At 43.2% G+C, this 26831-nt stretch overlaps 1 protein-coding gene across 3 annotated transcripts in view; it reads right to left on the bottom strand.

Annotated features, from left to right (window-relative positions):
- ube2ql1 (ubiquitin conjugating enzyme E2 QL1) overlaps positions 1 to 14657 on the bottom strand; it is a 48665-nt gene extending 34008 nt beyond the window's left edge. The window contains exons 1-2 of one of the 3 annotated variants that reach the window (XR_011593233.1): positions 13316 to 14657; positions 9269 to 9417 (exon numbers count right to left, since the gene is read on the bottom strand). Coding sequence is in view for 2 of the 3 variants with exons in the window: in XM_070879905.1 (XP_070736006.1) it covers positions 9358 to 9417; positions 13316 to 14044 (789 nt within the window). In the remaining variant the exon portion in view is untranslated. The remainder of the gene's footprint in view (positions 1 to 9268; positions 9418 to 13315) is intronic. The other 2 variants (XM_070879905.1, XM_070879906.1) reach the window with 2 other exon arrangements.
- Between the last annotated feature and the right edge of the window lie 12174 nt (positions 14658 to 26831).

Below are 26831 nucleotides of genomic sequence, written 5' to 3'. Positions count from 1 at the left end.
AAAAGTAGGACCTCAAAGGTAATAATCTCAGGATTGCTACCAGTGCCACGTGCTAGTCAGAGTATTATAGCAGGTTAGTTAAGTTGAATACGTGGCTTGAGGAATGGTGCAAGAGGGAGGGATTTAAATTCCTGGGACATTGGAACTGGTTCTGGGGGAGGTGGGACCAGTACAAACCGGACAGTCTGCACCTGGGCAGGACCGGAACCGATGTTCTAGGGGGAGTGTTTGCTAGTGCTGTTGGGGAGGGTTTAAACTAATAAGGCAGGGGGATGGGAATCTATGAAGGGAGACAGAGGGAAGTAAAATGGGGGCAGAAGCAAAAGGTAGAAAGGAGATAAGGAAAAGTGGAGGGCAGAGAAATCAAAGGAAAAAATCAAAAAGGCCTACATTACAATATAATTCTAAAAGGACAAAGAGTGTTCAAAAAAACAAACCTGAAGGCTCTGTGTCTCAATGCGAGGAGCATTCGTAATAAGGTGGATGAATTAACTGCACAGATAACTGTTAATTGATATGATGTAATTGGGATTACGGAGACATGGCTCCAGGGTGACCAAGGCCGGGAACTCAATATTCAGGGGTATTCAAGATTCAAGAAGGATGGATAGAAAGGAAAAGGAGGTGGGGTAGTGTTGCTGGTTAAAGAGGAGATTAACGCAATAGTAAGGAAGGACATTAGCTTGGATGATATGGAATCTGTATGGGTAGAGTTGCGGAACACCAAAGGGCAGAAAACGCTCGTTGGAGTTGTGTACAGATCACCAAACAGTAGTAGTGAGGTTGAGGATGGCATCAAATGGGAAATTAGGGATCCGTGCAATAAAAGTACAGCAGCTATCATGGGTGGCTTTAATCTACATATAGATTGGGCTAACCAAACTAGTAGCAATACAGTGGAAGAGTATTTCCTGGAGTGTATAAGGGATGGTTTTCTCGACCAATATGTCGAGGAACCAACTAGAGAGCTGGCCATCCTAGATTGGGTGTTGTATAATGAGAGAGGATTAACTAGCAATCGTGTTGTGTGAGGCCCCTTGGGGAAGAAGGACCAGAATATGGTAGAATTATTCATTAAGATGGAGAGTGACAGTTCATTCAGAGACTAGGGTCCTGAACTTAAAGAAAGATAACTTCGATGGTATGAGACGTGAATTGGCTAGGATAGACTGGCGAATGATACTTTAACAGTTGATGGTGATTAGGCAATGGCAGGCATTTAAAGATCACATGGATGAACTTCAACAATTGTACATCCCTGTCTGGCGTAGAACAAAAATGGGGAAGGTGGCTCAACCGTGGCTGACAAGGGAAATTAGGGATAGTGTTAAATCCAAGGAAGAGGCATATAAATTAGCCAGAAAAAGCAGCAAACTTGAGGACTGGGAGAAATTTAGAATTCAGCAGAGGAGGACAAAGGGTTTAAATAGAAGGGGGAAAATAGAGTATGAGAGTAAGCTTGCAAGGAACATAAAAACTAACTGAAAAAGCTTCTATAGATATGTGAAGAGAAAAAGATTAGTGAAGACAAATGTAGGTCCCTTGCAGTCAGAATCAGGTGAATTTATATACGGAACAAAGAAATGGCAGATCAATTAAACAAATACTTTGGTTCTGTCTTCACTAAGGAAGACACAAATAACCTTCCGGAAATACTAGGGGACCAAGGGTCTAGCAAGAAGGAGGAACTGAAGGAAATCCTTATTAGTCAGGCAATTGTGTTCGGGAAATTGATGGGATTGAAGGCCGATAAATTCCCAGGACCTGATAGTCTGCATCGCAGAGCACTTAAGGAAGTGGCCCTAGAAATAGTGGATGCATGGGTGGTCATTTTTCAACATTCTATAGACTCTGGCTCAGTTCCTATGGATTGGAGTGTAGCTAATGTAGCCCCACTTTTTAAAAAAGGAGGGAGGGAGAAAACAGCGAATTATAGACCGGTTAGCCTGACATCGATAGTGGGGAAAATGTTGGAATCAATTATTAAAGGTGTAATAGCAGCGCATTTGGAAAGCAGTGACAGGATCAGTCCAAGTCAGCATGGATTTATGAAAGGGAAATCGTGCTTGACAAATCTTCTATAATTTTTTCAGGATGTAACTAGTAAAGTGGCCAAGGGAGATGCACAGCAGCCCAGCGAGGGCCCAACAAATGATTCACCAAAACCAGCATTTGCACCGAGACGATCAACCAGGGAAAGAAAGGCGCCAGATCGACTCACCTTGTAAATAGTTACACTATTGACTTTGGTGGCCGGGGGCGGGGGGGGCGGTCGGCAGGGGAGTGTTGTTATATATATATAAACCTGTAAATACCTTGAGTATCCACCAGACGGCTTATCCCCTGGACTCGCAAGGGATCACACAATCCCTTGGGAGCACCTGTACTTAAGGAGACCTCACAGGCTGGAGAGGCACTCTGGACACCTGCAATAAAAGACTACGGTCACACTTTACTTTGAGATCACAGTATCTAATCAGACCCTTTATTCATACATAATATCCGTGATTACTAATCCATTTGAAAAGGGGAAAGGGGTCCTTCAACCAAACAAATTTGAGAACCGCTGGTCTAGCTCATTACTGACAACACTAATTATTACTCCACTATTTTAAATAGGTGATGCTATGTGGTAAGCATTCCTCTCTACCCTCAAAAAAAAATGACAGTACTTCCTGTGCCACTGTGGAGGAGGTAAGAACAAGCAAATCATTACAAATGTGATGCAGTCAAGAATCGACAATGGTAATTTTAAATTGTCAGTGCACAGACCTCACTCAGTGATAGAGATAATGTTACTTTAGAGATCTAGGTCGTGGTGTATATTACATTTATGTATGAATTCTCCACCCTGATGGGGTTTCAAACTAACTTGATAAATGTTTTTTTTATTGTTGAGAAAGTCATCTAATGGGGCAGGGAGTGAAGAGATCTTAAAGATAACTTAAAAAGACCGTCTCATGATAAGGTCAATCAAAATTCAAGTATTCAACCACCAATGCTAATATTTACTTTGTTGAAACTGACAAAATCGACTTTTAGCACTAAGACAGTCATACTGTTAATGGTGGAACAAAAGTCAATGATATAACACTATAAGGCCATGGCTAGCGTGCCGCGTACAGTTCTGGTCACCACATTACAGGAAAGATGTGATTGCACTAGAGTGGGTACAGAGGAGATTTGCGAGGATGGTGCTAGGACTGGAAAACTTTAGCTATGAGAAAATATTGGATATCCTGTGGTTGTTTTCTTTGGAACAGAGGAAACTAAGGGGAGATTTAATTGAGGTGTATAAAATTATGTGGGACCTAGATAGAGTGAATATGAAGGATCTATTTCCCTTAGCAGAGAAGTCAATAACCAGAGGGCATAGATTTAAAGTAATTGGTAGAAGGATTAGAGGGAAGTCAAGGAGGTAATTTTTCACCCAGAGGGTGGTGGGGGTCTGGAACTCACTGCCTGAAAGAGTGGTAGAGTCAGAAATGCTCATCACATTTAAAAAGTACTTTGATGTGGACTTGAAGTGCTGTAACCGACAAGGCTATGGACCAAGAGCTGGAAAGTCTTCTCTTTTTCTTAAGCGGTCCCTCGTATCGAGGATGACGTGCTTCCACACCAAAAAGGGATGAGTTCACAGGTGTTTTGATGAGGACTTGATATTCCAGGTCGCGAACTACATATTGAAGGGTGGAAGATGCCTATGCGTGGATTTTTTTAACGTGTGGTGACCGTTGCACACCAGCCACCACACGGACTTGACAGAGCTTGGTCCAGTGACAAGGATTAACCAAGACCAGCTCTGCTACACGGACCTAGTGCGCACACATATCGCAATGTGGACTGGCCCATGCTGCCCCCGGGCCCACGCATCTTCTGGCCTCTCCTAGGCCCCAATCACTTTGCTCGTGGGCTCCGATCTCTCTCCGCTCCTCTACCCCGATCATTCAGCGCCCAGAGACTACCAACTGAACCACAGCTGACACTGAAAAAAAACTGGAAAGTAGGATTAGGCTGAATAGCTTTTTTTGGCCGGCATTGACACAAAGGGCTGAATGGCCTTCTTCTGTGCTGTAAACTTCTATGATAATAATTAGACTAAAACCTTACCCTACATGTACTATTCTGCTACTGTATTATTGTGTATCTATTTTGAATAAAAATCTAAATTAATTTATGGATGAGTTTGTCAAATATTTCTTCCCTCCTCAGTGCAAAACAGAGTCCCATCATAGCATATCATGTTATTCAGCTACCTCACTCAGAACCAGCGAAACTTGCTCTAAATCAGATGCAGGTGAACTTAAGTGACAGGTGGCCTGGGACACAACCATATAGATAGGAAGCAGGCCAGCAATTCATGTGACTTTGAGTCAGTACTTTCTGGTGGTGAGGTAGGTGCTCTACTCCCTGTGCTACAAGGTTGCCCAGATGCATTATTTACTACTTTTTATTTAATTACCTGCAATATGATTTAATCACATTCTTACAATTTTTTCCACGTTTAATCTATTTAACAGGATTCATTTTAAGTGCTCTACTGTATGCTTCTCCATAAAAAATAGCGAATGGTGTATATTCAACTCGCACAAGTTCATTCTGCCTCAGAGACAACTTTATACAGTGGTAAATTGCTTCATCAAGGTAAGACATTTCGAACATGAGAAATAGGAGCAGGAGTGGGCCATTTGGCCCCTCGAGCCTGCTCCGCCTTGGTCTTAAAGTATTTAAAAGGAGCAATTTTGCCATTAGGACCCTTGTTAAAAACAGTTCCAAAGAATTATTAATTTTAAGTTTTCTATTTATTCTTGACTTTTAAATATTCCTATTTAAGCAGTGAATGTTGTTGAGATATATGAGGAAATTGACTGAGAGGTTTCTGATCCTGACAATACAAGAGAGCCAAATACACACTCATTAACCAGATGTGCTTCAATGGTTTTTTGTAATTTCACTGTGTGTATGTTAACTCAGCTCCTCACAATTAGGCCAAAGATAGTTCTCAAGAATAAGGAGACCACATACTCCTTGGAAAGTAAAGAGTCTGAATGGAGTAGAGGAACAGAGAGAACTGGGGATACAGATACACAAATCACTAAAAGTAGCAACGCAGATTAATAAAGCCATAAAAAAAGCAAACAAATCACTGGGGTTCATTTCTGGAGGGATAGAATTGAAAAGCAGAGAAGTTATGTTAAACTTGTATAGAATCTTGGTTAGATTACATTCTGAACAGTACTCAGAACAGTTATGGTCTCCATATTATAAAAAAGGACATAGATGCACTGGAAAGGTGCAAAAAATATTTACTAGAATGATACCAGAACTGAGAGATTATACCTATCTGGAAAGATTGAACAGGCTGAATATATTAATATTTGCTGTGTAAACAAAAAATTCCCCCAAAATATTTCCTATCCATAAAAAGAAATGAAAGGATGTTAAACTTCTTCGTGATTTTTAAAAGTATTGATAGCAAGATCTCCAAGTAGCTCTAAGAAAGAAAGAATGAATTTGCATTATCTACTGCCTTTATTGGTGGCAAACTTGATATTTGTTTTGTGCACAGCACGGTAATGAGATGAATAACCAGTCAAACTACTTTTAGTGGTTTGGGTTGAGGTTAGGATGCTGAGAAGGATACTGGGAGAATGCTCTGGTCTTCTAGTATCACAAAAAAGGCAGATGGAGCCTCAGCTTAACATTTCAATTGAAGCAGCACCATCACAATGCAGCAGTCCCTGAGTGGGATGGTGATCAGGAGTAGGAGCTCCAGTTGCTTTATCCATTGGACTTTGCATTAAAAAAGGAACTCCAAGAGGAAAGCAAAAAAATGTATGCAATAGAAATAGATTAAAAGGAAAATTAATCACTAAAAAATGGCAAATTTAATGAATCAAAATTAAAAAGTGTTTAAACCATTAATGTGATAAGGTACCACATAGTAGACTTATGACATAGTCAGAACATTTGCAAGGGCTAGAAATTGGGGTTTTAGCGATTTTGCTCGTTTTTGGTCAATAATCGCGGCGCAATTTATTTTTAGCGCCGCGGTAGCACTATTGCTGGACATCGCAAAATTCGCCAAATGGTGACCAGCAATAGCGATAGTGGTAAATCCAGACTTGCACAAATGAATTTGTGCGTCAGAGCCAAAATTTGCGATCGATAAAAAATGGACCTTCTGCGCATGCGCAACTTCCTCGCGCTCCCCCCCACCCCCGATTTCTTTCTTCCCACGATTCTGGTCAGCTGTCAGGGTGCACCCGTGCATGCGCAATACATCCAAGGCTGAATCAGCTATTTTTCAGAGCAAGCAGCCACAATGGAAGGGGACTTCAGCAGGCAGAGAGCCCAAAAGTTCAGTTGAGGCAAATGAGGCCTCCATCGTAGCTGTGCAAAGTAAATGGGGGGATTTTAATAAGAGGGGTGTCGGTAAACTCCTCCCAGTTGTGCAAAGGCGTCTGTGGACCAGCGTGGCCGAGGAGGTTTCCTTAGTGGAGAATATCAAGAGAGACCAGAAGCAGTGTCGGAAAAAGTTCAATGACCATTGCAGGGTCATCAAAGTAAGTAATATTTTTATTCATGCACTCGTTCATTATTTAAATTGTAAATCTGACATATGTTGGTATAGGTAGGTTTAGTGTTGCACGTTATTTGCCATGAATGATCGTGACACATTACTAAGACTGCTTTTTGACATCAAGATGTTTCTGCACTTCGATGTCTTCCTCATGAACCACGTGCAACTACCAGGGCCATTAAACAGAGGACTGTATTAAATGCACACAGTATGGTATAAGTGCTTTGATGGCTATCTGTGTGTACCACAAGAACAGAAGGGCCCTCTGGTAATCATTCCAATTGTCATCTTTGCAGGGAAAGTAGTCACATAACTGCCGGGAGCAGCGACGGACAGGCAGCGGTCTGCCCCAGACACTGCCGTTAACGGACCTGGAGGAGCGTGGAGCAGCTATGATCGGTGCCTCAGGGAGGTCAACTATCCATGGGGGTGCTGATCCCCTGTTCGAAACAGAGGGTAAATCCTGCAAAATCCTCGGGCTGAGTTGAGGGCAATGTGATGTAGTGTCTGTGGACTAGGGTTAGGGCAATGTGATACAGTGTCTGTGGGCTACATATAATGTAGTAGCGCCGGTCCTTCAAATGAGCCCGTGTTATGTGACATTCCTCATGTCACCCTGTCTTCTCCCCTGCTGCTAACCACTCATCTGTTGTTTTCTATATCCAGATAAAGATACACCACATCCGCCAATGGAAGCATCCACCTCAGCCCATGGTGTGGGGGTGCAGGAGGGGGAACCACGAAGACACTAAGGACGAGGAACCTCCACGGGAGAAGGAAACTCATGAAGCTATTCCGGGGGGCGGGGTCGATGCAATCGACACCTCTTTTAGCTGCGGCCAGTCGCTCTGATGTGGGATACACATTCTTGGGCTTTGGCCAATCCGAGACCCCGGGTCCAAGTGGCGTGCAGCCACGCACTCCCAGGGTTGAATCCCGTATGCCATCTCTCCAGAGGAGGAGTCGGCAAAGCCGGTCTGTTGACAGACAGGCAGACGCACACCCGGACATGGTGGGACTGTCTAGGGAGAGCATCCAGCTCAGCTGACAGTTCCTGGAGGTCTTGGGTGCTTTTCCCGCAAGCGTTGCGGCACTATCCTCGGAAATGAGGGAGCGCATGTTGCAGATTATCGCTGCGACCCATGAGAACACCGAGGCTGTCAATGGCCTTGCACAATTGATGGTCTCGACCTTTGGCACTGCAGTCCCCAGACCCACATCTCCTTTGAGTGGTGAGGCCAAGCAAGAGCCTTGCCACTCAGAAACCAGGCCTTCCCTATCCCGAGCTTCTCCAAGGGATCCACACATGCCGTTTCCATTGTCTATCCCCCTTTTACAGCAGGACTCTGCCCCCGATGCTGCACGACGTCTTGGTACCACCTTGGCTAAGGTCATGACGCAAGACAGGGGGGTTAGGATGAGGGGGTGGGGTGGCCGCAGGTAAAAGGCATTCTTTGCAGGGGTAGTTCTTTAGTTGTTGTTGTTATTTTATAAAAGCTTTAAACTGTGGGCGAGACCAGAACTCGGGACTATAAATATAAGATAGACACTAATAAATCCAATAGGAAATTCAGGAGAAACTTCTTTATCCAGAGAGTGGTTAGAATTTGGAACTCTACCACAGTAGTTGAGGCAAATAACATAGATGCATTTAAGATAAGCATATGAGGGAGAAAGGAATAGAAGGATATGTTGATGGAGTTAAATGAAGAAGGGTGGGAGGAGGCTTGGACTTGTTGAGCTGAAAGGGCTGTTTCTGTGCTGTAAATACTTTGTAATACTTTGTAACAAAATAGTGGGTTCGATATTTCAATCTGGTGGGATTCTTGGAAAAATATCAGTAATGGATTACCTTTGCACCCACCCATCTCACTACGCCCTGACCTGTGGATCTTCCAGGATCAGACTAATTACATGTTTACTGAGGCCTCCCAAATGTATTTCCAGTACCCCTCTACTGTCTTAGCAATCTGGCTTCGGGGAACACTCCAAGAACTCAATAGTGTTCCCAATGCAGAGTGTTGCTAAGGCATTATTTACGTCATTAATATTTAATTTAAATTCACCCACCCAAACATTTGTGGATATATTCAGTACCTGCCACCCATTGAAGTGGAGGCTGGGATGTCAGCAGAACAGCTCCCCTATGTTTTTTGCATCCACCCAGAAACCACCCCTGAAACCACCACAAGTGCAAAATGTTGCAAGATCTGGACCATTGTGTCCCGAGTTTGATCCTTGATCAACCTGATCTCAGCAAGAGTGGCAATGAGTATACCGGGCAATCAGACAGGACTTCATTTTACTGAACAGTATCTCCAACAATGTAGCACTGAAATATTAACGCATCCCCGATTGTTCCACCTTTGGCGTCTATCCCATCAGCTGCATAGGCCCCAAGCTCTGGAATGCCTTCCCTAAATCTCTCTGGCTCTCTACCTCTTCCTCCTCCTTTAAGGCACTCATTAAAACCTAACTTATTGACAAGCTTTTGGTCAGCTGTTCGAGTATCTCTTTATGTGGCTTGGTGTCAACTTTTATTTGCTAACGTTCCTGTGAAGTGCCTTGGGACATTTTACTAGGTTAACGGCGTTATATTAATGCAAGTTGTTGGTATGTTCTCAGGTCCTAGAATGGGGATTAAATCCATAATCTTCTGACTCTAGAGTAAAGAGTGGTACTTACTGAGCCAAGCCAGCAGTAGTGCACTGGACTCCGACATAAAGGAATCTTTGATGAATTGCAGTTGAAGTTTACTCAGCTACTCGCTATACCTTTTTTGCCAGGTTGCTAGATGGAATGCATCCTTGAACAAGACCGATACAGTACTTCACCTTAGAGCAGAAAAAAAATCAGCAGTGATGCATATGCTGCCCAATAATAGATGCCTTCTGGTGCCTAATCATGCTTAGCAACAGTGGTCACTTATATGTCTGCAAACAGACTGGAAGCAAGAAGTCGGAGAATGGAAAAAAAGTAGGCTAAAACAACAAACATGCTATGCCAAAGTTTTTCACACAATATTCATATTTCTATCATGTAACTACTTCCAGATTGGGATAATATTAGTCCTTTTGATGCAAATGTCAACTTAAAAAGGAAAAATTGCCACAGTACTGAAATAAACTAACATGGCAAACTGAATTTTGTTGGAGAAATATTGATCTTTTAGTAAAAATCTTTGAATTTTATTAAACGTTGTGTGTATTTTAATTTAGTACTTTACAATTGCATACCACGTGTGTGTGTGTGTGTGTGTGTGTGTGTGTGTGTGTGTTGGCGGGGGGGGTGGGGGGGGAGGGAGGGCGGAGGGAGCAGTTTCTAATCCATGCATTAGTCTAGATATTCCTCTTGCGCAATAATACAGGTAACTGAAATAAAAACAGAAAATGTTGGAAATACTCAGCAGATCAGGTAGCACCTGTGGAGAGAAACAGTTAACATTTCAGGTCAATGACCTTTCATCAGACTGGAAAAAGTTAGAGAGGCAACAGGTTTTAAGCAAGGGTAAAGGCAGGAAAAGGGGAGGGGGGAAAACAAAGAGAAGGTCTGATAGGATGGAAGGCAGGAGAGATTCAATGACAATAGGGATGATGGTACAAGGCAAAACGGAGTGATAATGCATCAAGTAAAGAAACCAAAGATGGGTCTCGAGGAGGTGTAAATGGCAACGGCAGAATCATTACCAACAGCTGCTCCCATTTTTTCGGACAGCAGCTGTTGGTAATAATTCTGCTATTGCCATTTACACCTCCACTAGACCCATCTTTTGTTTCTTTACTTGACCCATTACCACTCCGTTTTGCCTTGTACCATCATCCCTATTGTCACTGAATCTCTCCTGCCTTTCACCCTATGACAATAGGGATGATGGATCAAGTAAAGAAACAAAAGATGGGTCTAGAGGAGGTGTAAATGGCAATAGCAGAATTATTACCAACAGCTGCTGCCTGAAAAAATGGGAGCAGCTGTTGGTAATGATTCTGCCATTGCCATTTACACCTCCTCGAGACCCATCTTTGGTTCCATCATTATCCCATTACCAACTGCTTTTGCCGCACACCATCATCCCTTTTGTCTTCTAATCTCTCCTGCCTTCCACCTTATCACAGACCTTCTCTTTTGTTCATTCATGCCCTCCCCTTTCCCTGCCTCTGTACTTGCTTAAAACCTGCTATATCTCTAAATTTTTCCAGTTCTGATAAAAAGATCACCCTAATACGTTAAATCTGTTTCTCTCCTCAAAGATGCTGCCTGACCAGCTGAGTATTTCCAGCATTTTCTGTTTTTATTTCAGATTTCCAGCATCTGCAGTATTTTGCCTTAGTATAGACAACTGCTAAGTTTAAGTACATCTATCTACCTTTTAGTATATGTTGCACAACTGACAAATTAAAGTTTTCAAAAGGGCCATTTAGTGGTGTTCTGGAAGCATGGTAATAAATATACCTCCAGCAGTAAATAAATAGGGAGAAATTGGACCAGGTTGCAAGACAAATTTACTTGCAGCAAATTCCACCCTGTCCCTCTCGGAACATTGAGCTTTCAGCTGAAGATAGGACGTCCCTTCTGCTGGAGTAGTAACAGGCAGTGATCCCTCTAAACTGCACACGTGCGTGGCTGTGCAATAATCTGCCAGTTCCTGCACAGCCACTCACAAGCTTTTACATTGAAATTTATAGGGATCGTGCATGAAAGAAACAGTCGTGCAGAACATTGGTAATAAGTGTAACAAAGATTCCCAGCTCATTCTGGGAAATCTGAATAATTCAAAGGCAGTAATTCTCCTATCCTATTGGGAAACAGAAACCCTACTATCCTTTGTACAAATACCCTATTCCTACTCCTTTAGTGGTTGTTATCAGTAGTTATATGGCAGCAAAACAATTTCATTTCACAGTCTCAGTCACCACCAAATAAGAATCAAAAGTTTTGCAATATGTAAGAAAATCAAATACAACAGGAACATCTAATCAACAGTTTTCGCTATGTTCTGTGAATCTGCAGAAAAAATTCATACTCATTGCTCCCACTCCCATACATGCTATCTGTGGTCCAGATGAGACTACACACAGTTTATCATCCATACTGTTTTTAGTAAAACAGAATTATGAGGACTAGAGCTGCAAAGCAGGCATCTCACTGTTGCACTGATAAAGTGATACTTGCTTTTCGAGTCAAACAGCAGCTAATGAGTTTTCTAAAATGGTATGTGCACATCAAATTGCCTGTAACTTCACTCACTAGCTCGTTAATTTGTCCAGCCAATACCTGGGGGAAGGGGCTGCTGTCGCAAAGCCCTTGGTATCTAAACTTGCGCTAATAAATGCTGACTTAGCATGGTAAATGGAGACAACTACTGTACTTTTGCTAATTTAATGAGGTTGAATAATTGGCATTAATTATTCACAACAAACTCGCTAATAAAAATTGGCATGACATTCTATTATGCTAATAAAAATGATATGCTATCTGATTTATTTGTACATTTTGACAGACAGTCATATTTTACAACTAGTTATTTGCAGTTCCTCTGAAATTTGCAGTTATAAATATTCCAGAGCTATACTGCATATTGTTGCTGACTTCAGGTGGAAAAACAAAATGTCATTGGCTAAAATCTACTGGTTCATTGCCATTTTGATTCACTAGTACTCCTACATTTGCTTCATTTTGAGTTGTGAATTGTCCTAAGCTATATTTAATTAAGCCCTTGGCTATGTTTAAATATTTATTAAATCACAGAAATTAATAAGATATGAAACATTTTTCACATATCTGATTCCAATTATACATCTGAAAAGGTAATTTGTGGTGTTTGGGATGATACAATGTAAAACTACATTAAATGTTTTTCTATTGCAATGTTGCTGTTCTATACTTACTAAGACAGATATTACTGCAAGCTGAGTGTATTTTTCACAGGTACAACAACAGTTTGCATGCACCCTTAATGCAAAAAAAATCTCACGACTGTTCACAGATAAGTGCATGGAAACCATTGCTTGGCCAGGGAAGAAGAAATTAGGAGGGATGAACAAAAACTTGGTTGAAGATGGATTTTGAGGCAGCTTTTAAAAGGAGCAATGAGAAGTACACAGGCAGCGGGGTTTAGGGAGGGAAATCCAATGAGAAGTACTCAAGTGCTCATTTCTCAGATTATACTGGATTCAGCTATCCTTAGCCTTTTATCAACACAGTACGAAAAAAATCACAAGTAGCACAAAACATCTAATATTAAGTCAATCATTTGGGGAACTTTATTTATAATTGTTGGTGCATTTTTATGAATTGAAGCGTTTATATGAGAAACTTATGCATTTACTTCTTAATCATGGTCAAAATATGAAATTATATTAATTTCTGTATCAATTAAACTTCCTGTAATAGCATATTTCTATTGGGACCAAATCGGGAGATAATAAAATGTTCATTATATTAAAATGTAGGCATCGTGGAGCAATAATTGGTGCTTAGTTGCTTCCTATTAAAATTATCAATACCTTTACATCACTGATCAAAAAATATTGTGCATGTGGTCAATATTGACGTCTGAAAAGTGATAAACAACACACCGAGTATGTATAAATAATATTTTAATAGGAAAATACATCTGAGTAATAATGGGTAAAAATAAAAAGATGGCAGGTGTCCAGTTTTTTTAGTTTCACTTATAACATGTATTATTACTTGTGGTAGGGAGATAGATAATCGTATTATGCCAGCCCTTACCTGCCCCTTGACCAGACTGGCTGCGAACTGCCTCATGACCGCCTCCACGGTGTAGGCGCTGGACCAACCCCGCGGGGTTAGCAGCTCCATGCAGATCGCCCCTCCGTCTAGCACGTAGCCGTTCTCCAGCCGGGGGCTGAGCACCCTCATGAAGGGCGGCGAGAAGGGGAAGTTATCCGGGAAGTTGAGGTTGAGCAGGATGCACTCGGTGCCGGTCTCCTTCATGTCCTGCCACAGCGCCGAGTCCTTGTCCACCTGCAGCAGCTTGACGTTCCACTCGAAGAGGTTGTCCTCCACCAGCTCCACGCTGATGAAGTGGTCGGTCAGTTTGCGGATGTCCTGCAGCTCCTTCATGAGCCTGCGGCTGCGGACCTGCGCGCAGTGCTGCTTGTTGGGGGGTTGGCCGGGGATGGAGCTGCTGCTGGTGGAGCTAGCGCTGGCCGGGGGCACCTTGCTGCCTGCCTGCTGCTTGTCCTTGTTGCTGTCCTTGGTGGTAGAGGGGGGTTGCTCGGACCTCTTGTGATTGTGTTGCTGCTGGTGGTTGCTGTGGTAGTGGTGGTGGTGATCGGACTGGAGCAGGATGCTCTCGTTGCTCGAAGAGTTGCACTGCTTGCTGGCGTTTTTCTGGCTGCCGCTCTTGGTCGCCTTGCGGGAGCCTTGTTGTTTTGCACCGTCGGTATCTCGATCGTGGAGGCGAATCAGACCTATTTTTCGAAGCAGGGTAGCCATCTCTTGGCAAGTTGAATTACAATATCGACACGTTTTTTTCTCCAAAAATAAAATTTTAAAAATCCTTAAAATACTTTTGGAGCAATGGGCTAAAGTGGTCGACGTGAAGAAACACGCGCTGGCTGTTTGGTGCAGCTGCACATCAGAAGGAAATCATGTTTTAAATCCCAGAAATAGGTACAAAAGAGTAAGGAATCAACGGAAATATCTCTTAGCTTTGTAAAAAAAATTAAAACTATAAAGTCGCAGTCAGCTCCTTCTGCACCTACAACCTCAAAGACACTGCTACACGATGAAAAAAATCCTTTCACGCCTCCCCTTTTTTTGTGACTCTTCCAACCTCTGTTGTGTGTTGTTGCAAAAAATATCTTTGTCTTTTTTTGGCCAACAATAAATAAAAAGATCAACCTGTCAACCTCCGGCCCAACGCTATGACGCCTGAGTCTCGCAGGACTGAAGGGAGATGTGCTTCGGTGCAGATCAGCTTCTCGGCGCCTTCTACACGCTTCCCATTGCGGTAAGGCGCTTCTCGCCTCGGTGTCACAGCCCCAGCGATGTTTTGCTCGGAGCTCAGGGTGTGAGGCTGCTCGCGCACTGGCAGTCCGGACCTGACGTCCAATACACAGCTTTAATAAATTATACACCGACTGCACGTCAGTGTCCCTGCTGCCTGCTACGTCAACCTCGCGCTAAGATGTATCACCAGAACGAATAACAAAAAAAAACAGCCCTTGCTTAAATTTAAATTCAAAGAGCATCTGACTCCTCAGCGTAAGCTCGATTTTCTATGCATTATTTAAAGGGTCTAATCCTGTCCCTTTGTGTCTTTCCCGGCAATTTGCATTATTTTTTTAAAATCATTAGTAACACAAAGAAGATACAGCATTTCGTGTGGCACCACGGTGGCTGTTGGAAGGGCGCGGGGGGATCAATTAGAACACATTCAGTAAAATCACCACGTCCATCAGCATTTGAACAGAGGTCCTACAGTCCAACGCTGTATTCATACATTTAAAGGTGCACTACCTTCCATTTTAATTTTTGCAAAAAAAGTGCTTGCCTAACCTTTTTTTCCATTTACTTACAGGTGCACAATATGACTCAAATCCTGCCAAAATACTCATGGCATCACTTTGCATTATGAAATTGTAATGAAAACACAATCCGTCTCTTAATGTTTGCCTTTCTTACTCAAATAAAAAGGTTGAATGAACAATTTTCTTGTGAAATAAATACCCCCTTTAAAATGTCCACAAAATGTGAGGAGAGAATCCAGCCTGTAAACCCTCATGCCATCACTATAAAGTAATCAACAATAATAAAACAACAACTTGCATTTATATAGCACCTTTAATGTAGTAAAACATCCCAAGGTGCTTCACAGGAGAGATTATCAAACAAAAATGTGTCACTGACCTACATAAGGAAATACTAGGACAGATGGCCAAAAGCTTGGACAATGTTGGATTTTAAGGAATGTCTTAAAGGAGGAGAGGGAGGTAGAGAGGTGGAGAGAATTAGGGAGGGAATTCCAGAGCTGAGGGCCTATATAGCTGAAGGCAGGCTGCGATTAAAATTGTAGATGCACAAGAGGCCAGAATAGGAAGAGGGCAGAGATCTGTGCAGGTTGTAGGACTGGAGGAGGCTACAGAAATAGGGAATGATGAAGGCGAGGCCATGCAGGGATTTGAAAACAAGGATGAGAATTTTAAAGTTGATGAGTTACTGGATGAGCTCAAGTTTATGTAGGGTGGAAGATGGGAGGCCGGCCCGGAGAGCTTTGGAATAGTCAAGTCTAGAGATAACAAAAGAGGGTTTCAGCAGTAGATGAGCTGATGCAGGGGTGGAGTGGGGGATGTTACCGAGGTGGAAGTAGGCGGTCTTGATGACAGAGTGGGTATGTAATCGGAAGCTCAACTCCATGTCAAATATGATACAAGATTGCGAACAGTCTGGTTCAGCCTCAGACATTTGCCAGGGAGAGGGATGGAGTCAGTGGCAAGGGAACAGAGCTTGTGGCGGAGTTCGAAGACAAAGGCCGAGATTTTACATACCTCAGCGGGTCTGGTGCGGCTGGGGTTGGTGCCAGGTCGCGGCCCTCTCTTAAAAATTTATTTCCATTGATAGGGCTTGTTAAGCTCGCCCAACACATTTCCCGGTCCAAATAGAGGAAGCGGGTCTAGTGGCATCATTCATGAGGCATCATCAGCTGTTTTCATAAAGGGACAAAACCACATTTTTTTTACATTTGTGCTGTCAGTGTTCTGCAGCATTGAGATGTTGCAAACACTGACAAGCACTGCACAGAGGTGCACGGCTGCACCCAAGTTCTCCCATGACTCTCTCCATAGTCAGAGCACGCAGGGAGGTCCTCTTCCCAGTAAACCAACACAGCCTGGTTGCACATTGCAGAGGAGTTTACAAGCAGGGATGTCCTCAGGAGGACCTGGTACAGTGGCACACACCTTTCAATGATCTCATTAGCTCATGAAACGTTAGTGCAAAGCCACACTCACCTTCATCATAATACAAAAGCAAAATACTGCAGATGCTGGAACCTGAAATAAAAACAGAAAATGCTGAAAATCTCAGTGGGCCAGGCAGCATCTGTGGAATGAAAAACAGAGTTAACGTTTCAGATCGATGACCCTTAGTCAGAACTGGTGAAAGTTTGAAAAGAACGGAGCACTGAAAGGGGGAGGGGAAGAAAGAACAAAAGGGAAGGTCTGTGATAGGATGGAAGGCAGGAGAGATTAGAGAGAAAAAAGGGATAGAATCATAGAAATTTCCAGCACGGAAGGAGGCCATGTCGACCCATCGTGTCCGCGCTGGCCGACCAAGAGCTATCCAGCTTAATCCCACTTTCCAGCTCTTGGCTCGTAGTCCTGTAGGTTACGGCACTTTGAGTGCACATCCAAGTATCTTTTAAATGTGGTGAGAGTTTCTGCCTCGACTACCCTTTCACGCAGTGAGTTCCAGACCCCCACTACCTTCTGGGTAAAGAAATTTCCCCTCATATCTCCTTTAAATCTCCCCCCAATTTCTTTAAATCTATGCACCCTGGTTGTTGACCCCTCTGCCAAGGGAAACAGGTCCTTCCTATCGACTCTATCCATGTCCCTCATAATTTGATATATCTCAATCAAGACTCCCCTTAGCGTCCTCTGTTCCAAAGAAAACAGACCCAGCATCTCCAATCTTTCCTCATAGCCGAAATTCTCCAGTCCAAGCAATATTCTTGTAAATCTCCTCTGCACCCTTTCCAGTGCAATCACACCTTTGCTGTAACGTGGTGACCAGAATTGCACACAGTACTCCAGCTGCGGCCTAACCAAAGTTTTTTACTGTTCAAGCATAACCACCTTATCCACCTGGCCTGCTACCTTCAGGAATCTGTGGACCTGCACTCCAAGGTCCCTTTGTTCCACTACACTTTTCAGTGTGGTACCATTTAATGTATATTCCCTTGCCTTGTTAGACCTCCCCAAATGCATTACCTCACACTTATCCAGATTGAATTCCATTTGCCACTGTTCTGCCCACCTGACCAGTACATTGATATCTTCCTGCAGTCCGCAGCTTTCTTCTTCATTATCAAGCACACAGCCTATTTTAGTGTCATCTGCAAACTTCTTAATCATACCCCCAACATTTAAATCCAAGTCATTGATATATACCACAAAAAGCAAGGGGCCCAGCACTGAGCCCTGCGGAACCCCACTGGATACAGCCTTCCAGTCACAAAAACACTCATCAACCATTACCATTTGCTTCCTGCCTCTGAACCAATTTTGGATGCAACTTGCCACTTTGCCCTGGATCCCATGGGCTATTACTTTCGTGACCAGTCTGACATGTGGAACCTTATCAAAAGCTTTGCTAAAATCCACATCATACCCACTGCCCTCATCTACCCTCCTGGTTACCTCCTCGAAAAATTCAATCAAGTTAGTCAGACACGACCTTCCCGTGACAAATCCATGCTCACTGTCCTTGATTAATCCATGTCTTTCTAAATGAAAACTTATCCTGTCCCTCAGGATTTTTTCCAATAATTTTCCCACCACCGAAGTTAGGCTGACTGGCCTGTAATTACTCAGTCTATCCCTTTCTCCCTTTTTAAACAAAGGTACAACATTAGCAGTCCTCAAGTCCTTGGCACTGCATCTGTAGCCAGAGAGGATTGGCAAATGATGGTCAGAGACTCTGCTATTTTCCATTTTGCTTCTCTTACTAGCCTGGGATACAGTTCATCCGGGGCTGGGGATTTATCCACTTTCAAAGCTGCTATGCCCTTTAATACTTCCTCTCTCACTATATTTATCTCGTCTAATATTTCACACTCCTTGTCCCTCATTACGAAGTCTGCGTCGCCCCTCTCTTTTGTGAAAACGGATGCAAAGTATTCATTAGGAATCTTACCCATGTCTGCCGCCTCCACACACAGATTTAGATTATGGTCTCTATTAGGCCCCACTCTTTCTCTAGTTATCATCTTGCTTTTAATGTATTTATAAAACAGCTTTGGGTTTTTACTGATTTTACTTGCCAACATTCTTTCATGCTCTCTATTTGCTTTTCTGATATCTTTTTTAATTGCACCCCTGCACTTCTTATACTCCTCTAGAGTTTCTGCAGTATTGAGTTCCTGATATCTGTTATAAGCTTCCCTTTTTTTCTTTATCTTACCCTGTATGACCCTTGACATCTGTGATATTTCCAGAGACCACACAGCACACACAGCTTTTAAGATGACAGAACATTCCAGAATCCACCTTCTTGTCAGGTGACCTGGTTCTTTATTATAAACAGCACTGGCTGCAGTAACGCAGGAGTCCACAGTATGGAGCTACATACATTACACTTCTCCCTCCTGAATGAAGAATTATTATAACAAAGAATCATCATACATAACTTGCATAGTTATACCTAACAAAAGATATGGACTTATTTGCCATATTTACAAATTAAGCTTAACCACTTGTTTTCTGTTTCGAAGAGGATACCTTCACTCTCGAACAGAACCTTCCAAACATGGTGTCAAATTTAAACTCATTCGAGGCTGATTCTGAGGAACATTTTCCTCCAAGGGATGCCCTTGATTTCCATTTGAATGCTCTCTAACTTCAGACTAATGGACTCGATCACAGATTTAAATTCTGATCTTCTCTTGGATTTGTTTCGAGTACATTGGATGTAGGATATGCTACTGGTGTATCAAAACTATCTGAAGAGTCAGAAATAATTGAATCATTCCCACCTTCAACTACTTCCACGTCTGTAGGTAAAATATGATCAATGTAACCTGTCCATGATCAAATATCTTGACCAAATATGTGCGAGGACCACATATCTTCACCACTCTTCCTAGTAACCACTTTAACCATTTATGGTGATGGTCCTTCACTCTCACCTTCTGATTTAATTTCACACTTCTCTCTTTTACTCTACTTCTATCATGATTCTCTTTCTGTCTTAATTGTATCTCTTTTATGGACTTGCCAAGTTTGATTTTAACAATGAGAATCTGTTTCATGGCTGTCGTTTGAGAAACAACACTGCTGGTGTTCTACCAGTAGTTATATGAGGAGTATTACGTTATGTAATTAGAAAATTAGTCAATTTGTGGTCCAATGACAACTGTTGTTTCTTTGGATTTGGATCCAACATCTGTTTGATGAGGGCACGTTTTACAATTTGTATAGTGCGCTCTGCTGCACCATTTGAAGCAGGGTGATATGGTGAACCTGGTATGTTTCACCCCATTTTTGCTCATGAACTGTGCAAATTCTTCTGAACGAAATTGTGGTCCATTATCCGAAACAATTTCTTCTGGGAGGCCAAATGAAGAAAATAATCTTTGAAAAATGTCTAATGTTTTACTTGTTGCTATTTTCCCCATTGGAAACACCACGACCCACTTTGAATGGCTATCAATCACAATGAACAACTGTTGTCCTTCTAGCTCAGCAAAATCAATATGTAGCCTTTGCCACACCCTGGGAGGCCATTTCCATGGCTGTAATGGTACTGATGGTGGTTTCTTACTTACCAATTGACATGTCGTACACTGACTGACGATGTACTCTATATCTTTATCATCAAGACCTGGCCACCATAAGTAACTGCGTGCAAAACTCTTAGTCAAGCACATTCCCAGGTGCTGGTCATGAAGGTCTCCTAATAATTTGGACCTGAATTTATTTGGTATAACCACTCTTGCACCCACATGATACAATCTTTATCAACTGATAATTCATTCCTACCAATGAACAATGGATGAATATCTTTGTCTGTTGCCTGGTTTGGCCAGCCATTTGCAATATAATCATACACCTTGACATAACTGGGTCACGTTTGGTTGCTCTACCAATCTCTTCAGCTGTGACTGGCAGTTCATCAATGTTTGAAAAATAGAACACTTCTTCCCTATCGGGTGTAACCTGTGATGGGGAAGGCAATCTAGACATAGCATCAGCATTACTGTGATCAGCTGATCGTCTGTGTTCAATATCATATGTATATGCTGACAAAATCAAAGCCCATCTCTGCATTCGGGCTGCAGTTAATGGTGGAACTGGGGACTTTGGATGGAGGATTGCTGTCAGGGGCTTATGGTCCATAACAATGGTAAACTTACAACCATATAAGTATTTGTGGAACTTCTTGACCTCAAAAATTAATGCCAAAGCTTCCCTTTCGATTTGCGCATAATTACACTCACTGGCACTGAGAGTGCATGAAGCAAAAGCAATTGGTCTCTCCTACATGAGGGATCACTGCCCCAAATCCATACGGAGAGGCATCACATGCTAGCTTGATCTCCTTAGATACGCCATAGTGAACTAACATGGTGCTCTCTACCAATTTGCTTTACATCCAACTAAGGGAAAGCTGGATGCAATCAGAAATGCACTCTTTGAATACGGTATCGCATTCTTCTGACCACTTCCAATGGACCTGTTTTTTCAATAGTTCATTCAGTGGATGTAATACTGTAGCCAAATTTGGTAGGAACTTCCCATAATAGTTCAAAAGACTCAAAAATGATCGAAGTTCAGTGACATTCTTGGGAGTGGGTGCATATCTGATTGCATCCAGCTTTTCCTTGGTTGGATGTAAACCATCTTTGTCTACTCTGTACCCTAGATACTCCATTAAGTTCTGAAATAATTCACACTTGCGAGCAGACACTTGTACCCTGTGCTTCTCTAGCTGTTTGAGGACTTCATTCAATATGTTATTATGAATTTGCCTATTTGGTGCTGAAATTAGTATGTCATCTAAATAACATACTACCCCTTCAATACCTTGCAAATTCTGGTTCATCACCCCTTGGAATATGGCAGGGGCAGAAAACACTCCAAATGGTAGCCTATTAAATTAGTATAGCCTAGATGAGTAGTTATAGTCAAGCATGACTTGGACTCCTCATTTAGTTCAAGCTGGCATTCGAAAGATCCAACTTTGAGAAGATCTGACCACCTGTCAGTGTTGTGAACAAATCTTCTACATTTGGCAACGTGGTTTACGGTTACTTTATAATCATTACACAATCTTACCTTACCATCGGACTTAGGTACAACAACATGGGTGTAGCCCAATTACATCGATCTATCTTAGAAATAATGTTCTCAGTCTCTAGTCTTTTGAGTTCTTGCTCAACTTTCTCCTTGAGTGCATATGGTACGGAACGTGGCTTGCGGTAAACCATCTAGCGTCCTTCTGTACCCTTACACTCACCTTGAAGCCTTGGATTGGACTGCATGTTTCGCAGAACACCTTCGGATAATTCTTGATGTCATTATCTTTTGACGCAAATCTCATTTCAAAATGAAAAATCTCACTCCAATCCAGCTTCAGTGATCCCCAACCCATTTCTTCCTAGTAAGGCAGGCTTATCACCTGCCACTATTATTAGAGGCAAGTTCTGAAATTGATACGAACTATCACAGGAATGTTCTCTCCTGAGTAGCCTCCCAGCTCTATCTTGGATTTCTCCAGTGGGAAATCACGCAATCTGTCGATGTATAGCGACTCTGGTACTACATTCACGGGTCAATTTCCATAGGTATCTTGATTCCTGCAACATCTATGTGGATTATAATACTTTTTGACTCGCTGTCCATTAACCTCGTGCTCCTGATGATGTTTAGCTCTAACATCTCCTTGTCCTGTTGTTTTTCTTCCATGCTATGTAGGATCTCTGGGGATTTCTACTCATAGCTTTGAAAGCTGGTTTACCCTTCAGTCGGCATGCCTTCGCAAGATGCCCAGTTTTCCTACAGAAGAAATACTCTGCCTGCACATATGGACAACTTTGAGCAATGTGTTGTCCCAGGCATTGATAACAGGACTTCAGTGCTCTGTTACCATTGCCAGTTTCTGAGACATTGGGGCCCAACGGCCTTTTACTTTTAACCTGTAGGCGATTCACCTCGGTTGTCTGACGACTGAAAATAGTATGAAATTCTCGGGAATATTGGTCGTCCATTCTCATTGACATAGCTGTCTGACAAGCTAAACCAAAAGTCAAGTTATGAGTTGTCAATAACTTTCTTCTGATCGCATCATTTTTCAACCCACAAACAAAGCGGTCACGCAGTGCTCGGTCCTGAAAGTTTCCGAAATTACAGTGAATGGATAGTTTTTTTAATGCTACAATGCACTCACTGATATTTTCTTCGGCCTTCTGATTTCGTATTCCAAAATGATAAATTTCAGCAATTTCCAAGGGCACGGGGCTGTAGTGTAATCTGCTTAAGCCTTGTGTCCTTTGGCTTGCACAAGCACATTTATCAGGGTTTCATTTACCTCGGGCCCTGCTTCAGTTAAGAAAATAATCCTTTTTCATTCCAACACCACCCGGTTCTGGTTTTCATTATTGCGGACTTCGATTATATTATTTACGGTGAAAAACATTTCGAACTGATCCACATACGCTCTGAAACTTTCACGGTCGCGTTGAAACTCCCCCAAATGCCCTATTGCTGCCATAGGCACAGCCATCTGTACTCTGGCAGTTCAAACAAGTGTGCTTGTAATTTACCTCGGATTTGTAGCTGTTAATCAAAACAGAGAAGCTCTCAAAGTCTCTCTGTCGGCTGGCTGAATCCTTCGCCAACAAAAATTTCAGCTTTGTTTTATCCATTTAATCCCATTTTCGTTGCCATTGTGATATTTCCAGATAGCACACACCACACACAGCTTTTAAGAGGACACCTGACAAGAAGTCACCTTCTTGTCAGCTGACCTGGTTCTTTATTATAAACAGCACTGGCTGCAGTAACACAGGAGTCCACTGTGTGGAGCTACAGACATTACAACATCCAGGGAGCTTTGGATTTGTTAGCCCCACCCTTTTATTTAAGGGAATGTACTTGTTCTGTACCCTCAAGATCTCCTCCTTGAATGCCTCCCACTGCTATGACACTGATTTATCATCAAGTCGCTGTTTCCAATCCACTTTGGCCAAATCCCATCTCAGCTCAGCAAAATTGGCTTTAACCCAATTGAGAACTTTTATTCCTGGTTCCCCTTTGTCCATTTCCATAACTACCCTAAATCTTACTGTATTATGATCACTAGCATCAAAATGCCCTCCCACTGATACCCCACCATCTGCCCCTCTCCATTCCCCAAAACCAAGTCCAGAACCACACCCTCCCTTGTTGGCCTTGTTACATGCTGGCTAAAGAAGTTCTCCTGAATGCATTTTAGGAATTCTGCACCCTCTGCACCATTCACACTACCTTTTTCCCAGATAATATTAGGGTAGTTGAAATCCCTCACTATTACATCTCTATAGTTTTTGCAATTCGCAGCAATTTGTCCATATTTGTTCTTCTATCTTCCTCTGACTGCTTGGGGCACTCCCAGTAGTGTGATCGCCCCTTTTTTGTTCTTTAATTCAACCCATATGGTCTCGTTTGATGACCCCTCTAACATATCATTCCTTGTCACAGCTGTAATTGTTTCTGTAATCAATACTGCGACCCCCCCTCCTTTTTTACCCCCTCTCTATCCCATCTTCAAACCCTGTAACCAGGAATGTTGAGCTGCCATGCCTGCCCTTCTTTCAGCCATGTCTCAGGAATAGCTATAATATCGTACTCCCAAGTGTCAATTTGTGCTCTCAGCTCATCTGCCTTATTTCCTATACTCCTTGCATTGAAGTATATCCCATTTAGTATTGCCAAACTCCCTTGTTGTCCATTTTCCAGCCCTTGTTTCCTCTGTCTTCCAAATTCACTTTCTACTTCCCGTTCTCCGCTGGCCAATTCCAGATTTGCTTCTCTCCCCACTGAATCTATTCTCCGGTTCCCATCCCCCTGCCAAGCTAAGTTAAACCCTCCCCAACAGCACTAGCAAAACTTCCCGCGAGGATACTGATCTCGGCTTCGTTGAGGTGCAACTCGTCCGGCTTGTACAGGCCCCACCTCCCCCAGAAATGGTCCCAATGCCTCAGGAATCTAAAGCCCTCCCGCCTGCACCATCTCTGCGACCACGTATTCATCTGCTCTATCCTCCTATTTCTGAACTCAATAGCACATGGCACTGGGAGTAATCCAGAGATTACTACCTTTGAGGTCCTACTTTTTAAACTCTCTCCTAGTTCCCTAAACTCTGCCTGCAGGACCTCATCCCTCTTTCTACCTATGTCATTGGTACCGATATGGACCACAACCTCTGGCTGTTCTCCCTCTTCCCCCAGAATGTCTTGTAGCCGCTCAGTAACATCCTTGACCCTGGCACCAGGGAGGCAAAATACCATCCTGGAGTCATGTAGGCCACAGAAACACCTGTCTGCTTCCCTGACTATTGAATCACCTACCACTATTGCTCTTCCATTCTTCTTCCTCACCTCCCTGTGCAACTGAGTCACCCATGCTGCTGTGGACTTGGCTCTGGTTGCACTCCCCAGAGGCACCATCGCCCTCACCAGCATTCAGAACAGAATACTCTTGGAGAGCGAGATGGACTCGGGGGACTCCTGCATTACCTGCCTAGTACTCCTCCTCTGTCTGGTGGCCACCCACTTCCTCTCTGTCTGCACGTTTTTAAGCTGCAGTGTAACCATCTCCTGAAACGTGCTCTCAGTCTCGCAGATGCACCACAGTGAGTCCAGCCACCGATCAAGTTCTGAAACAGGACAAATTGAAATGGTAATGGCAGAAGTTAGAAAAAGGTTAGTCTCGATAGGGTGTGAATGGTGGAATAATGAGCAGCTGCCATTGGAGACAAAGAGGAAAAAAAACATAAGATCGGGGGTGGGGGTGGGGGGGGGGGGCGCGGGGGGGAAAGGAGCCAAAAATGGGTAGAGATTATCTGAAATTGTGAACTCGATGTTGAGTCCAGAAGGCTGAAAAGTGCCTAAACGAAAGATGAGGTGCTGTTCCTCGAGCATCCCCCCCCCCCACCCCACCCCCAAATCTTATGTTTTTTTTCTCTTTGTCTCCAATGGCAGTTGGTCATTATTCCGCTATTCACACCCCATCTAGACTAATCTTTTTCTAACTTCCGCCATTATCATTTCAATTCGGTCCACCATCCCTTTTGTCTCTCTAATCTCTCCTGCTTTCCACCCTATCACAGACCTTCCCGTTTTTTCTTTTTTCCGCTCCCCCTTTCAGTGCTTCTTAAGAATCTGTTCTTTTCGAACATTCGCCAGTTCTGATGAAGGGTCATTGACCGAAAGCGTTAACTCTATTTTTCTCTCCACAGATGCTGCTTAACCCGTTAAGATTGCCAGCATTTTCTGACAGCGGCAGTCGGGAACGGCAATCGGGAGCAGGTGGTTGAGGATCAAGCCCTATAAAAGGCCAGGAGCAGCGGCAGTCGGGAGCGGGGGGTCGAGGATCGAGGCCTATAAAAAGGCCAGGAGCAGCGGCAGTCGGGAGCGGTAATCGGGGCAGGGACAAAAGTAAACAAAGAAGTAAAAAGAAATATAAGTGTGACATCACAGCCAAGCGGGTAAGTGATTGGCTGGTGGATTGGTATTTTATATTTTTCTTTTTCTTTTCTTATCAGTAAGCAACCTTTGGCACTGTTGCCAAATTAAGTTAATTTAAGGGTTAAGTCATGGCAGGAGAGCCCAGACCCGTGTCATGCTCCTCCTGTGCTATGTGGGAAATCAGGGACACTTCCAGTGTCCCTGACTACTATGTGTGGGGGAAGTGTATCCAGCTGCGGCTCCTGTCAGACCGCATTGCGGCACTGGAGCTGCGCATGGATTCACTCTGGAGCATCCGCGATGCTGGGGATGTCGTGAATAGCACATTTAGTGAGTTGGTCACACCGCAGGTAAAGGTTACATAGGTAGATAGGGAATGACCATCGGGAAGAGCAAGGGAAGGAAGATAGTGCAGGCGTCCCCTGCGGTCACCTCCTTCCAAAAGAGATATACCGTTTTGGATACTGTTGGGGGAGATGGCTCATCAGGGAAGGCAGCAGCAGCCAAGTTCATGGCACCATGGGTGGCTGTGCTGCACAGGAGAGCAGGAAAAAGAGTGGACAGCTATAGTGGTAGGGGATTCTATTATAAGGGGAATGGATAGGCGTTTCTGTGGCTGCAATCGAGACTCCAGGATGGTATGTTGCCTCCCTGGTGCAAGGGTCAAGGATGTCTCGGAGCGGCTGCAGGGCATTCTGGACGGGGAGGGTGAACAGCCAGTTGTCGTGGTGCATATAGGTACCAACGATATAGGTAAAAAATGGGATGAGGTCCTGCAGGCTGAATTTAGGAGTTAGGAGTTAAATTAACAAAATAGGACCTCAAAGATAATAA

The sequence above is a fragment of the Pristiophorus japonicus genome, chromosome 5 (genome assembly GCF_044704955.1).
Source record: "Pristiophorus japonicus isolate sPriJap1 chromosome 5, sPriJap1.hap1, whole genome shotgun sequence".
Taxonomy (NCBI): Eukaryota; Metazoa; Chordata; class Chondrichthyes; family Pristiophoridae; genus Pristiophorus; species Pristiophorus japonicus.
The sequence above is the reverse complement of the archived record's forward strand: the minus strand, read 5'-3'. Positions and strand labels throughout refer to the sequence as shown.